Source organism: Hevea brasiliensis, chromosome 6, assembly GCF_030052815.1.
Source record: "Hevea brasiliensis isolate MT/VB/25A 57/8 chromosome 6, ASM3005281v1, whole genome shotgun sequence".
NCBI classification, from domain to species: domain Eukaryota; kingdom Viridiplantae; phylum Streptophyta; class Magnoliopsida; order Malpighiales; family Euphorbiaceae; genus Hevea; species Hevea brasiliensis.
Genome location: NC_079498.1, coordinates 18,036,663 through 18,051,199, shown reverse-complemented (window position 1 = coordinate 18,051,199; position 14,537 = coordinate 18,036,663). Strand labels below are relative to the sequence as shown.

At 33.0% G+C, this 14,537-nt stretch overlaps 1 protein-coding gene across 1 annotated transcript; it reads right to left on the bottom strand.

Moving 5' to 3' along the window:
* Positions 1-11,239: 11,239 nt before the first annotated feature.
* Positions 11,240-13,767, bottom strand: LOC110655723 (F-box/WD-40 repeat-containing protein At5g21040). Its single transcript, XM_021812150.2, has one exon. It carries the CDS (start codon positions 13,080-13,082, stop codon positions 11,463-11,465), a length of 1,620 nt encoding a protein of 539 aa, XP_021667842.2. The 5' UTR covers positions 13,083-13,767; the 3' UTR covers positions 11,240-11,462.
* Positions 13,768-14,537: the final 770 nt, after the last annotated feature.

The window sequence follows — 14,537 nt, the reverse complement described above, 5'->3', positions numbered from 1 at the left end:
ATCCAAAAATAAATTCAAATTCACTTTTATCTAGCTTATATCTACTAAACTTCATGTTCTTTAAAATTTGTGTTTCGGGATTACTATTCACTATACTATTCAAGTCAATTTGTTTACTTTCTAAGGCTTAATAGGTATGAGAATTCTAACTTCAACCACATACCACATTTTGGTCACTAAATTTGTTGGTTTTGGTTGTTTACTCAAATTCTAAGTCTCTTAGGCAAATTTGCAAATTTTCAGTTTTGGTATCTTAAGTTGTACTGTTCCATTGGTCATTTTTCTGTTAGAATTTGGCAGAACTTCCTTCATAGGAAATGTTTCCTATTGTCTTAAGTTTATTCTCCTTTTTGAATCACTCCAATTGGAGTTTTGTAGCTTAAGTTATAGCCATTTGAACCATGGCTGTCGGATTGGACTTAACCCAGATTTTCTAGGCAAATTTTGGTTCTGGCAGTTTTAGGTCATCAAATTTGGGTGGCCAAATGACTTGGTTAATGGCATAATTTGGGTTTGTGTTCTTGATGAAAGTTTTAGGTCTATATCTCAACTGTCCACTGGTAAAATTTCAGGTCATTTAGACCTGCCTAGCTCAAGTTATGGCCAAATGAACAAACACTGTTCATTTAGTCATTTTGTACAGAGCAAACTGAGATTTTTCGGATTTGGTCAATTTGTTCACTAGGTTTTGGTCACTTTTTGGGCTTGCTTCCTGAATGAAAATTGTGTCATTTAGTGTCTATTTTCATTCCCAATTGGTCTCATACAATTGGACTTGTAAATTTTTAGTTTTGGTCCTTTAAAGGGACCCTGGCAGCAGGACTACATTGAATCCGAATTTGCTTTTGGTTCAAACACTTCTAACACACTTCATTTAGTCACAAATGACTATTTCTCACTTCAAACTAGGTCAAATACATCATTTACCAATTTCTCACATTTTTTGTCTCTAAACCCTAAGTGTCCAAAACCCTAGTTTACCAATTCTTGCATTTAGCTAATTCAAAGCCTTTAACCATAGTCATTCAACTCCTTAATGTTTATATTCCCTTCTAATTCAATCAAACTATGCAATAATACCCCCATACACATGCTGGCCAAAATTCAGCTTGGTCCTTCAACAATTTATTTCATTTCATTTTAAGTTTATTTCTAAGTTAATTAGGCTATAAACACAACTAATAAACTAATTTTGCAACTTAAATAACTAACCTCAATCTTTGATGTCCAATTCTTCAATTCTCTTCTTTTTTCTTTTTCCTTGCTCTTTCAATCTTCTTCTTAGGTTGAGGTAGCAAGCTTTGATGGGGTGTTTATGGAAAATATTTAGGTTAAGTGAGGAAATTCAAGCTTGAGTGCAAGCTTCAATGGAGGTTTAAAAATGGAGAGGGAGAGAGAGAGTGAGGGCGGCAACACTAGGGAAGAAGACGACCTTTGTTTTTTTTTTTTTCTTTTCTTTTCTTTTCTTTTTTTTTTTTTTATGTCTTAGGAAGACCATAAATCAATTTAAGTAAATTTTTAATTATAACATTTATGGCATCATGCATGATGTCATGCATGATGTCATCTTCCTTCACTTTTTTATTTTCTTTTTTTTTCATTTATTTTTCTATTAGTTATTTAATTTAATTCCCGACTCTGAAATTTTCTTTTCTCCAATTTTATTTGACAATTAGGTTAGGAGTCAGCTTTCGGGGTTAATTGACCAAATTGCCCCTCGCCGGTTCAACCCGGTTTGCAAATAATTCAATATTTCTTTTGGCTCTTTGACCTAATTATTTGACTGGCTTAACAGTTCTTTTTCGTGATTTTCTCTTTTCCACTATGTTCATAATAGTCCTAGGGACCGCAGCGTCACATTTTACGGTTTGAAATTTGAGTTTAAAATGACTTCGCAGTTCTTCCCGAGAAGGTCACCCATCGCTGTGACTCTCGGCTCGTTTAACTTCTTATGTTCTGTTTTTCTTATTTATACTTAACTGATTGGCAATTACTAATTATTTATGTTTATAGCTTCTCCAGTTGTCTTAATTGTGGTTCTAATCCCCTTAATTGTCCGGACCGACTCCAGTCACCGGAATAGTGAAATGTACCAAGCTATACAAATAGGGGTGTTACATACCATCTGGTCTTTAGTGATGTGGGGTATCATCACTCTGGTGTACTGTACCATAAAATTTTTTTTGAATGAACTTCTTTTATATATATGTTTTATGAAATTATTTTATTAATGATTTTGATAGCATGAGCATGATTTTATTGAATAAAAAAGTTATTGTGAAATTAATCAAGCGTCTTTCTGTTCCTATTCCGTTGTGTGCTATAATTATTATTCACTGAGCATTAGCTCAAACGACGTTTTTTCTGTCTGTTATCTATTTTAGATAAGTAGAATTCTGCAACCGATCTAAATATTCAGTTCATTTTCTAGAGACGGACAATCTTTGATTTGTTCTCATGGTATGCCCGAATTCATGTTTCCTCGGGCTAATAATCAGTTTAGTTTATTGAACAGTTTGAGTTTTTATTTGAAATTTATAGAGACTCCGCAGTTTACTTATGGGATATTTATGATGTTTATTCAGTATTTTGTTTATTTGGATTTTGTCTATTTTTGGGATTAGTAGGTGACAATATATTTATTCCAGATACTCTAATAAGGCTTGCATGATTTAAGAATACTTAAATTATGCGCCGATCATGGCTCATAATTTTAGGTCGTGACAAAGTTGGTATCAAATCCAGACTGAGGTCTAGTAAACTTGCAGAGCATAGGATCCTTAACGTCTTTTCAGTTTATCATTGCTTTAGATATCTGCGTCCTTCGTAGTTTTTCACCTATCTTAATTTGGCTCACATTTTCATATTTAATATTTGTTTATTAAAATGAATAGGTGCTTGAGTCTATTAAACGTAAGAGGAGAGCTAGGGCCAAGGGTCTTAATGGTGCAAATCCTGATCCAACAAGGGAGGTACCACCTCAAATTATTAATCAGACATCTGAACAGACGCCTATGGCTAAGACTGGGGCACAACCATTCCTTTGTTTCTCCATACTTTTCCATGAGATTTAGCACACCACCTGCTTTATTCGAGTATCCTTTATTTGTATCAACACCTATGGGGAATGCAATAGACACTGATATGGTGTATAAGGGATGTATAGTTCACATTGGAGATAGGGAATTAGCTGCAGATCTTGTTTCTTTGGATATGTTTGAGTTTGATGTGATTTTAGGCATGGATTGGTTAGCCACTTATCACGTTTCATTGGATTGTCATAATAAAGTTGTACTCTTTAAAATTCCTGGGGAGTCAGAATTTCAATTTTAGGGAGATCGCAGTATAGCCTCTAGTAATCTTATCTCAGTAGTGAGTGCTAGCCGATTATTACAAAAAAGGTGTAAGGGGTATCTAGCTTATGTTAGAGATGTTTAGGTAGAAGGTGCAGGTTTGGAGAAAGTTGTAGTGGTTAAGGAGTTTCTTTATGTGTTTCCAGAAGATTTATCAAGTTTACTCCTAGAGTGAGGGGTAGAGTTTGGTATAGACTTAGTTCCTGGAACAGAGCCCATATCTATGCCACCTTATCGTATGGCACCCGCAGAACTTAAGGAGTTGAAGGAGCAGCTACATGACCTACTAGATAAGGGGTTTATTTTCCCTAGTGTTTCTCCATGGGATGCTCCTGTATTATTTGTACGAAAGAAGGATGGGTCTTTGAGAATGTGCATCGATTATAGGCAATTGAATAAGGTGACTGTGCGTAATAAGTATCCTCTTCCACGCATATATGACCTGTTTGAACAACTTCAAGGTGCAAAGTATTTTTTCAATATTGATCTTCAATCTAGGTATCATCAATTAAGGGTCAAGAAAGAAGACATACTCAAGATGGCCTTTAGGACTAGGTATGAACACTATGAATTTCTTGTAATGTCTTTTAGTCTTACCAATGCTCCAGCCACTTTTATGGATCTCATGAATAGAGTTTTCAAGCCTTTCTTAGATCAATTTGCTATAGTGTTCATCAATGACATTCTAGTGTACTCAAAGAGTAAAGAGGAGTATGAGCAGCATTTGAGAATTGTCGTTCAGACCTTACGAGAACACAAGCTCTATGCATAGTTCTCAAAATGTGAGTTCTGGTTAAATAGTGTGGCTTTCCTAGGCCATATAGTATCTAAGGATGGGGTGTGCATTGATAAGAAGAAAGTTGAGGTAGTGCTTCATTGGCCTAGACCCACAACTATGTCAGAGATTCGTAGTTTCTTGGGTTTAGCAGGGTATTATAAACAGTTTGTTCAAGACTTTTCTCATATTGCAGCACCTTTAACTAAGTTGACACAGAAGAATGTAAAATTTCAGTGGTCTGAGGATTGTGAAAAAAGTTTCCAGGAGCTTAAGACTCGTTTAACTACAGCACCAGTGTTAACCCTTCCATCTGGATTAGGGGGTTATGTAGTGTATTATGATGCTTTTAGGATTGGTTTAGGATGTGTTTTGATGCAGCATGGATGGGTTATTGCATATGTTTCTCGTCAGTTGAAAAAGCACAAGCAGAATTATCCAACTCATGATTTGGAAATGGCTGCAGTAATTTTTGCTTTGAAAATTTGGAGGCACTATCTGTATGGTGAGACTTATGAAATCTTCACTGACCACAAAAGTCTCAAATAAATCTTTGACCAACATGATCTTAATCTTAGGCAAAGGAGATGGGTAGAATTGCTGAAGGATTATGATTGCACCATACAGTATTACCCTAAAAAAGCTAATGTGGTGGCTGATGCCCTAAGCAGGAAGTCTTCTTGTAGTTTAGCCCATATATCTACCAAGTGGAGGCCTCTGATTGGTGAATTACATGAGTTGTTAGATCAGGGAGTAGAGTTTGAAATTATAGCTGGATCATTCTTAGCACATTTCTGAGTTAGGCCTATCTTGATTGATCGAATTAAGGCTACTCAGAAGAGGGATTCTCAGTTGTGTAAGATTATAGATAGTATCCATCAAGGCCAAGCTCAAGGGTTCATGTTAGATGATGATGGAGTTCTTCGTTATGGCGCTAGACTTGTGTCCCTAGTGTTAATGAGTTGAGAAGAGAAATCATAGAGGAGGCACACCATTCTGCTTACATGGTGCACCCAGGTTCAACCAAGATGTACTATGATTTAAGGGAGCATTATTAGTGGGGTGGCATGAAGAGGGATGTTGCAGACTTTGTTGCTAAATGTTTGACTTGTCAACAGGTTAAGACAGAACATCAAAGACCATCTGGGTTACTTCAACCGTTGCCTATTCTCGAGTGAAAGTGGGAGTACATTGCTATGGACTTCATTGTGGGTTTACCTAGTACACGAGGTGGTTACAATGCAATTTGGGTGATAGTAGATAGATTAACAAAATCTACTCATTTCCTTCCTATAAAGGCTACATATGACTTTGCTAAACTTGCACAGTTATATATAGACAAGATTATTAGTCTTCATGGTGTTTCAGTTTCCATTTTATTTGATCGTGGTATTCATTTTACTTCTCGATTTTGGAATAAATTCCAAGAAGCTTTGGGAACATGAGTAGACTTTAGTACTGCTTTTCACCCTCAGACAGATGGACAGTCAGAAAGGACCATACAGACGTTGGAGGACATGCTTCGTGCATGTGTTATGGATTTTGGTGGCTGTTGGGATCATCATTTGCCTTTAGTGGAGTTTGCTTATAATAATAGTTATCAGGCAGGTATAGAGATGGCTCCATACGAGGCATTATATGGTCGAAGGTGTAGGTCACCGATTTGTTGGGATGAAGTTGGAGAAAGAAGGCTTATTAGACCAGAGTTTATACAGTTAACTTCAGAGAAGGTTCGACTAATTCGTGATAGACTTTTGACTACCTAAAGTCGACAGAGAAGTTATGCTGACCCTAAGCGTAGAGATATAGAGTTTATGGTTGTTGATCATGTATTTCTGAGAGTTTGACCTATGAAAGGAATCATGAGGTTTGGGAAGAAAGGGAAGCTTAGCCCTCATTTTATTGGTCCATTTGAAATTTTAGAGAGAATTGGAGCAGTTGCTTACCGTTTAGCCCTTCCACCTGGTTTTGCACATGTACATCCAGTTTTTCATATTTCTATGCTTAGGAAATATGTATCAGATCCATCTCATATTTTGCAATCTCAAACCAACAATTTATGGATGATATGTCATAGGAGGAGCAACTAGTAAAGATTTTAGATCGACAAATTAGGAAACTCCAGTCTAAGGAAATGGCTTTGGTCAAGGTCTTGTGGCACAATCACTCAAGTAGTGAGGCCACATGGGAGGTAGAATCTGAAATGCGAGCCAAATATCCTCACTTATTTGATTCTTTACGTTAGAATTTTATCTGTTTCGGGGACCGAATTTTTTTTAAGGGGGGAAGTATGTAGAAACTCAATATTGTATCTATTTATTTATTTAATTAGCTAACAATAATTTAATATATTTATCTAAAAAAAAGGGAATATTTTATTGTATGGCCTGCTTATTTATTTTTATATATTATTATTTTTGAAATTAAATATATATCCGTAATCTGAACAACCAGTTTAATAATAACTCTTATCTCATGCTATACCTAATAGAACTCTTGAAATATATATACCATAATCATCTCTTTTTGCTAAACTTTGCGCTCAAAGCCTATTTATCACCTCCTTTTATGCCAAATACTCTCAACAGGCATTTTCTTCTTACTTCTGTATTCATCACATTCGATTCTGTTTTCAAGGAGATTCGACTATTCAATCTGTCAGCTGAAATTGTCTCTTTTATTAAATCTAGCTATTGTTTTAGAGGCTCCAGATGAGTGGTAGTTACAGTATATAACACCGCTTTAGTCCATTTTAAAATTTCTCAACATTAAATTTGTTATTAAATGAAATTTTAAATCAATATTTTAACAATTATTTTACATGTGACTTTCTAGAGTTTTATTTTATTATTGAATTTTATTTCGATTTTGATTAAATAATTGATTTTGCTAATTATCTCTGCATTAGAGCCATTAGGATTTCGGGAACAAGCCTTTAATATCTTTATATTGATTAATATCTGACTATAAAAATTTACCGATGTATTACACTGAATTGATTTGAGATTGATTTGATCTTATTGACTCTCTAGAATTATTGAAATAAACTATTAGAATTGTACTATCAGTTATTATTTGCTATCTGAAATTTTTTTTGTTGATTTTGATTGATTTGTACAAATTGATTTTCTGTTTTGAATTGGTACTTGTGCTCAGTATCTGTATCTGTTATCTGGCCCCATCGTATGGACTATCACGGTATTAGATTGCATTGTTGAGTCATGCATCATTGTAATTTATGGTTTGCATTAGTATCATATGCATTGATATTTGTGAAGGAGGAGGAAGGTATATAATATCTGATAGCGTGTTTACCATCTGGCCTTTGGTGATGTGGGATATCATCACCCTGATGTACTGTACCATAAATTTTTTTTTTGAATGAACTTCTTTTATATATATATTTTATGGAATTATTTTATTAATGATTTTGATAGCATGAGCATGATTTTATTGAATGGAAAATTTATTGTGAAATTAATCAAGCGTCTGTCTGCTCCTATTCCGTTGTATGCTATAATTATCATTCACTGAGCATTAGCTCAAACAACGTTTTCTCTGTCTGTTATCTGTTTCAAATAAGTAGAATTCTGCAACTGATCCAAATATTCAGTCCATTTTCTGGAGACGCATAATCTTTGATTTGTTCTCATGGTATGCCAGAATTCATGTTTCCTCTGGCTAATAATTAGTTTAATTTATTAAACAGTTTAAGTTTTTATTTGAAATCTGTAGAGATTTTACAGTTTACTTATGAGATATTTATGATATTTATTCAGTATTTTGTTTATTTAGATTTTATCTATTTTTGAGATTTATAGGTGATAATATATTTATTCAAGATACTCTGATACAATTTATGCGTTGATCATAACTCAAAATTTTGGGTCGTGATAGGTTATTGTTATGTACCTAGGACAGCCAATTTGTTAGCTCATGCTTTGGCCCAAGGGGTTATGGCCCATCAGTTTTCTGCGTGGATGCATGGAATACAATCCATCTCGTTCTGCAGCAATTGCTGCTGCAGATTTGTCCTCCATTTCTGGTTAATGTTATTTCTCTTTTTTTTAAAAAGAAAAAAAAAACTTGGCCACTATTCCTTTTCAGCGGAGGCATTATGGCAATTGTATATCGCGGTTTTGAACTTGGTGTTACATTTATATGTATTTTAAATTTTTAACAGTATTTTAAAATTTTATATAAAATATTTTTTTTTAGATGGATAGACCATGTGTACACTCGGGTTATAAAAAAATATATATAAAATATTTAAATTTTAAATTATTAAATATTTATATTTTTAACATTTATATTTAATAAATGAAAATAAAAATGTTTCTATAAATAAATAGCTATACTCTAAAATTAAAGACTATTAATTATATATATTAAAAATAAAAATAAATAAATATGTTATTTTATAAAGAAAAGAAATGTGTTAGAAGGGGTATATTTACATAAATTTTACTTTTGTAATAGGAAAACTTGCTACAATTAGTGTTATTGATCGGAATCGCGGATCGGTCCCGAAATTGGTGAACCAAACTTAAAATCGGTCTGATTTTAGATTTTGAATCACTTAAGAAGTAAAACAGCAATGAACTGGTTGAACCGTCTTCGACCCGCTTGACACATTCGAACCACAATGAACCGCATGACCCCGACTGGTTCTTTTAATGAGGCAAAAGGCGTTCAACTGCAGCATTTTGGTTTGTTCTGCTGCGTTTTGGTCTCCTTTTTATGGATCCTTTTCTTTGACAGTTTCACATAGGAGTGTGCGATTCCAATTTTTGTTTAGTTCTTTGCAATTAGAACCATAATCGAACTTTGGTTCTTTTATTGTTTGAAATCAACAGAGGAACCAAATTTCGGTTTCAATTTCGATTCAGTTTTAAGTGTTTTCAGTTGTAGTTTTTGTTCCAATTTGGTTCAGTTTTGGATTTATACACTCAAAATTACAACATTATCCTATTCATTTTAAAAGAATAAAAATAATTATATATTTCTAACATCAAAATATCAATAAAAATAAAAATATTAATATTAAAATAACAATAACAATATCAAAATAAAATATCAATAAAGTAATATAAATATAATGACTTAAGAGATTTATAATAAAAGACAACACTAAATATTTATAATAAGTCATGTAATATTTTCATCTAAATTATAAAATAACAACAATTCAACGAGTATAATAATATAACCTAAACCAAAAAAATAAAACTACGTAGTTTTGGGCTTTAGAGAAATTTTTTTATTATATTTTTATTTAACTCTTTAAAGTTTAAACTTTGTTTGAGAATATACAATTTTTATTAGTTTAAATTTTGAATCACAACAGTAAGTATTGAAAATAAATTTAATTTTAATATAGTTAATGTTGTTTATAAAAATTTTATTGATTATAATTAAAACTTTTCAAATAAAAAATAAAATATCTAATGTAGCCTTAAATTTAGTGAATTAAATTATTAACATTTACTTCTGTTTTGGCCTATATTCTCAACTATCACCACATATTTCATAAAATATTTTATTTGGATTGCACCATTGACATTTCTATAGAATAACATATCTACAAATTAAGTCACTTCATAATATATATCTTAATTAGTATACTCTACTATCTTATACATATTTATACTACATGATTAAAAGGTGATTTAATCATGTAATTAATGACTACAAAGTAATTTAATGTAATTATGAGTAAAAATAATAAAAATTAATATTAGGTATTATATATATATAAATTGGTTTTTGTTTATTTCGATTTCAGTTTCAGTTTAGTTCTTAATTAAAAATTAGAATCGAACTAAAATATTAAAATAAGTTTGACTGAATTCCTACAGTAATACTTTTTCGATTTTGATTTAGATCAATTCAGTTCAATTTAAATCCCTAAAAAAACGTGCATAACCCTAGCCTCAGAATCCAGAGGGAAAAGAAGATTTCCTTAGAAAACTCCAAAATACAAATCCCTAACTCATATCTTCCTTTAATTTGTTATTGCTAGAGACTCTCCTTCCCATCGATCATTGACTGTCGAAAATTTTTCTGTGTTTCACTTTCTTCCTTCGAACTGATGCCAAGAACTAGTTAATGGGGTTTTCTTGTATCATTTGTGCACCACTGAAAACGTCGTTTCTCTTCACGTATAAACACCGAAAACGCTAGCCAAATTTAGTGTTTTCTTAACTAATGTTTTCGGCCCATCATCTGTTCATTGACAGCACTAGTTGGATTGACAGCACTAGTTGATGTTTTTGACTCATCGTCATTTGATGGATAGACAATTTTATACAAAAACATCAACTTAATTAACATTTTCTAACACATCATATTATTTTGGTAGTTAATTTAAATTTCACATTAGTTTTGCAATTTTTTTTTTAAAAAAACATTTTTTTATGATAAACCCCATAACTAACATTTGCCTTGGGTTTTAGTTGATTGATTCACAATGACAAACAATTGAAACAACGCAAGGAACATTTTAGACAGTATATTGAAAATTCATACACTCACGAGTGTTTAAGCTTAAGTTACGTAATCTAAAATCTACCAATAAGTTTCAGCATAATGATACTAAAGTCTCAGAGTTTGCAACTTATTAAGGGCCCAAAAAAACAAAAATCACAAACCAATACTTGCAAAAGAAAATTGACGAAATCTTTACAAAATTCTATTTAACTATTATTACAACCAAAAATTAATTTATTATAAGAAAAATCCAGATCTGCTAATTATGCAGATATAAATTGATATCTAGTAAATATGCAAAATAATAATAACAATAATTTTGATGATAGGCCTTGTGCTCATACATATATCATAGAACAACAGCAAAACACTGCAAGTGAAATCTCATGAAACATTCTTGTCATTTATAAAAAAAAAAAAAAGGGAGATGACATTGAAGACAAATTTTGCTTTTGAGAAGGTCAAGAGTCACAAAAGGTAAAATTATTTTGGGGCCAAAAGGGAATTTTGTCCCTCAACTATCTGTTCTAAAAACATCTCTGCAAATCAATGTAAAGGATGAACTGATGACAAGCAACATTCCATGTTTAGAGCAAAGTAATGAAGGATGCAGCAGGGAACAAGTAGTAACTGACAGTTGTGATAAGATATAAACCATCCCAACCAGCACATATTCAAACCACCATAAAATTAAGCTAATATTTAAAAATCAAATGTTATTGGAAAAGAAAAAAACTAACTACAATCAGTGACTTGGCAAGCTTAAACCATAAATCTGTGACATGATTACCCACATGGTAAGAGAGTCATCCCGCATAGAGGCATTTAGTAAATGCCATTTGTTGCTATGCCTTCAGCTTGCTACTGATTCCACGTTTACTGTGCCAGACCTTACGCCTATCTCCATGCATGGAGTTCTTGGCTGCCGCAGAACACTGACGAGTTCGTTTACCTTTGCTCATCTCTTTTTGGAGCTTGCGCCGCCTCATCCGATTCTCCAACCGGACTCCTTTTAGAGCTCGAACCCTCCGCTCGATTTCCAAAGCTTGCGAAAAGTTCCAGATCCTTACAACACCCTCTTCTCCTCCACATACTATACGGTCAGCGCCAATGTCCACTGAAAACAAATTGGGCCCAAATCCATGTAGCATCCTTTGGGTTGGTTCCACACTGCAGTCCACATTTTTAGCCCTTGAAATATTCTTTCCCAAGGAGCGTCTGCTTGTCCTTGGTAGTTTTCTAACATCTATCAGTGACAACTTACCATCACTAGAAGCTGAAATCAGCCATGGAAACTCAAATGCAAGGGAATAAACAGGACCAGAATGAGGAATCCAAGTTGCCACCTTAAAAACATTTGCCATGTAGTTGTGACCTATGATCTCAAACATATGTATTTCCCCATCTTCTCCTCCAGTAAAAAGGAAGTCCCCTGTGTGGCTTCTTGCCAAAGAATAAGTGTTACCAACATGAGCACGGTCAATAACAGTTAACGGAGTCCCACTACAAGCGTCCCAAACATACACATCTGAGCCTGATGTGCTAGCAACTGTTGTATCGTGTGGAGCAAGGCCCCATACCCAGTCACTATGTCTCAAGACCTTTAAGCATTTTAGAGAGGAACGATCCCATACACGAACAGTCATGTCCCATGAGCCGCTGTAAATCCTCATGAGGTCCAATGCAAGAGATGTTATTGGTCCCTCATGTTCCCAAAGTCTAAATTCAGTATTTGGCTCCTCAGAACCCTTAAGGTCGAACAAGTATGGGAGACCCTCCACTGCCTTCCAACCTTGGATGAAACCATCAGTACCACCAGCAACCAAAAGCTTTGTATCCGCTGCAACTGCTCGAATAGTGCCTCCAAGGGGCCTTGAAGATGAAATAGATAGTCCATCTTCCATGTCCCACATCCGAACAATGGAGTCATACCCAGAAGTAAAAATGAGCTTAGCAGAAACCAAAAGGAAAACTGTTCTAACTGCTTCTGTATGACCATACAGAACATCAATGCTGTAACCACCCAAGAAAGTCTTACTCCTAAACTCTCTCTCCACAAACAATTCCTTCCATGACTTCTCATCTGAAAGCCCCACGCCTAGTGGTGCAGGCACCAACGGGAGTCCCCATCTCTCACAATAGACTTCTTTCCAAACCTGGTTCTCAGATGCAAGTCTATTGAGAATGGTCGATACACACGAAACTACACCAAGCTCCTTAGGGTCAAGACAATTAAGGATTTCAGAAATCAAGGCCGGAGGAAGGTCAGTGATTGACCGGCGATAATTGGGCAAAACATCATTACAAGGCAGCTGTTTTGAACTTTCAGCTATTGAAATTGCCTTCTTAGAATGGCAATCAAATGAGGAGTTTGAAATTCCAGAATTTTTTGCTTTTGGATTAGAATTCTCCTCACAATTGTAATTTTCCGACACCTTAATGCTTTCTTGGCATTCAAATGCCATAAAAAATAATAGCTAACGAAAGCAAAGAATTGAAGGAAGCTAAAAATCAAATTCCCAAATGCAAAAAGCTAAGATTACTAAAACCCAGAAATGATTTAAACCCAAAATTCAAAATTTGAAGAGAATCGAAGGAGAACCCAAACAAACCCCACAAATTTAGTTCTACGAAACCCTAATAACTGAATGAGAAATCTAGATAAAATACAAAATTTAAATCAAAATCAATATAAGGCAGAACAGAGAATGACGAATGCAACATAAAAGAAAGTCAAAGGCAGGCAGAATCAATTCAAAAGTTAATCAAATGATCCTAGAAAAAGAGACCCGGAAAATTTAAGGAAGAAATCAGACTAAAAACAAACTAGCCGTTAACAGAAAGAAATTGGGTTTCTCTAACGTACCCTCGAGAGATTAAAGACGATCGTTGACGCTACACAATTTAGATTAAGATTAGGAGTTGAGGAGGGGAGAGATCAAAAACAAAGGAGAATTCATTTTATGGCGTTCGCCAATGGAGACGGTACTTTGAACAGTCACCGGTTTACGGAGAAAGTCATCTGATCTACAGCGAAGATGAAGGGAGCAGCAGTCCAAGGATGGTATCGGCCGTACAATTGCTTAAGAGGGGTTGGTATCTTTGATGCGTGGGGGACATGGTTGATAGCTAATGGGGAATGTGCTGTTGTTATATTCATTGTGGCGACGGATCAGAGCATCAAATCATATTAGACCATGCAAAATATAATATATTAAAATTAAAGAATTTTAAAATGAAATTTCTTTTTAAAATTAAAAATTTTCTTCTTTTTGAATATTTAATTTTGTTTAAATTTGAGTTAGATAAATAAATTATTAAAGAATTAAAATATAATTTTTTATATATAGAATATACAAAATCTTAATAAAATTATAATCATTTTATCAAAACTTATATATTCTATATTAAATTTTTATTTTAAAAATTAGCACTCTGTTTGAATAGTGAAAAAGAGAGAAAAATATAATTTAACAAAAATAACTAAAATTTTGGATAAAGGAGAAAAATATGAAAAAAAGAAAAAAAAAGAATTATAATGCTTGAATATTTTCTCTAATTCAGAGAGAAAATAAGAAAATAATTGAAAAAGTTATATTATAAATTAAAAATTATATTTATGTCTTTTATTTTTTTTTATATTCAATCAATTATTTAAAAAATATTTCAAAAAATAACTATATAAATTTTAATTAATAGATTAAATGATATAATAAAAAAATCCTCCAAAAGCGTGAGAGTATAAAATTCATCTTATGTTTTAAATAATTCTTTAAATCGATATTATGAATTAAAATTAATTATATTTTAAATAATTTAAAATGAAATTCAAACATAATTAAAATTTTAAAGATAGTTAAAATTTATTAAAATATTTTAATTTATTTTTTGGAAAAAAAACATATGATTTTTTAATTGTT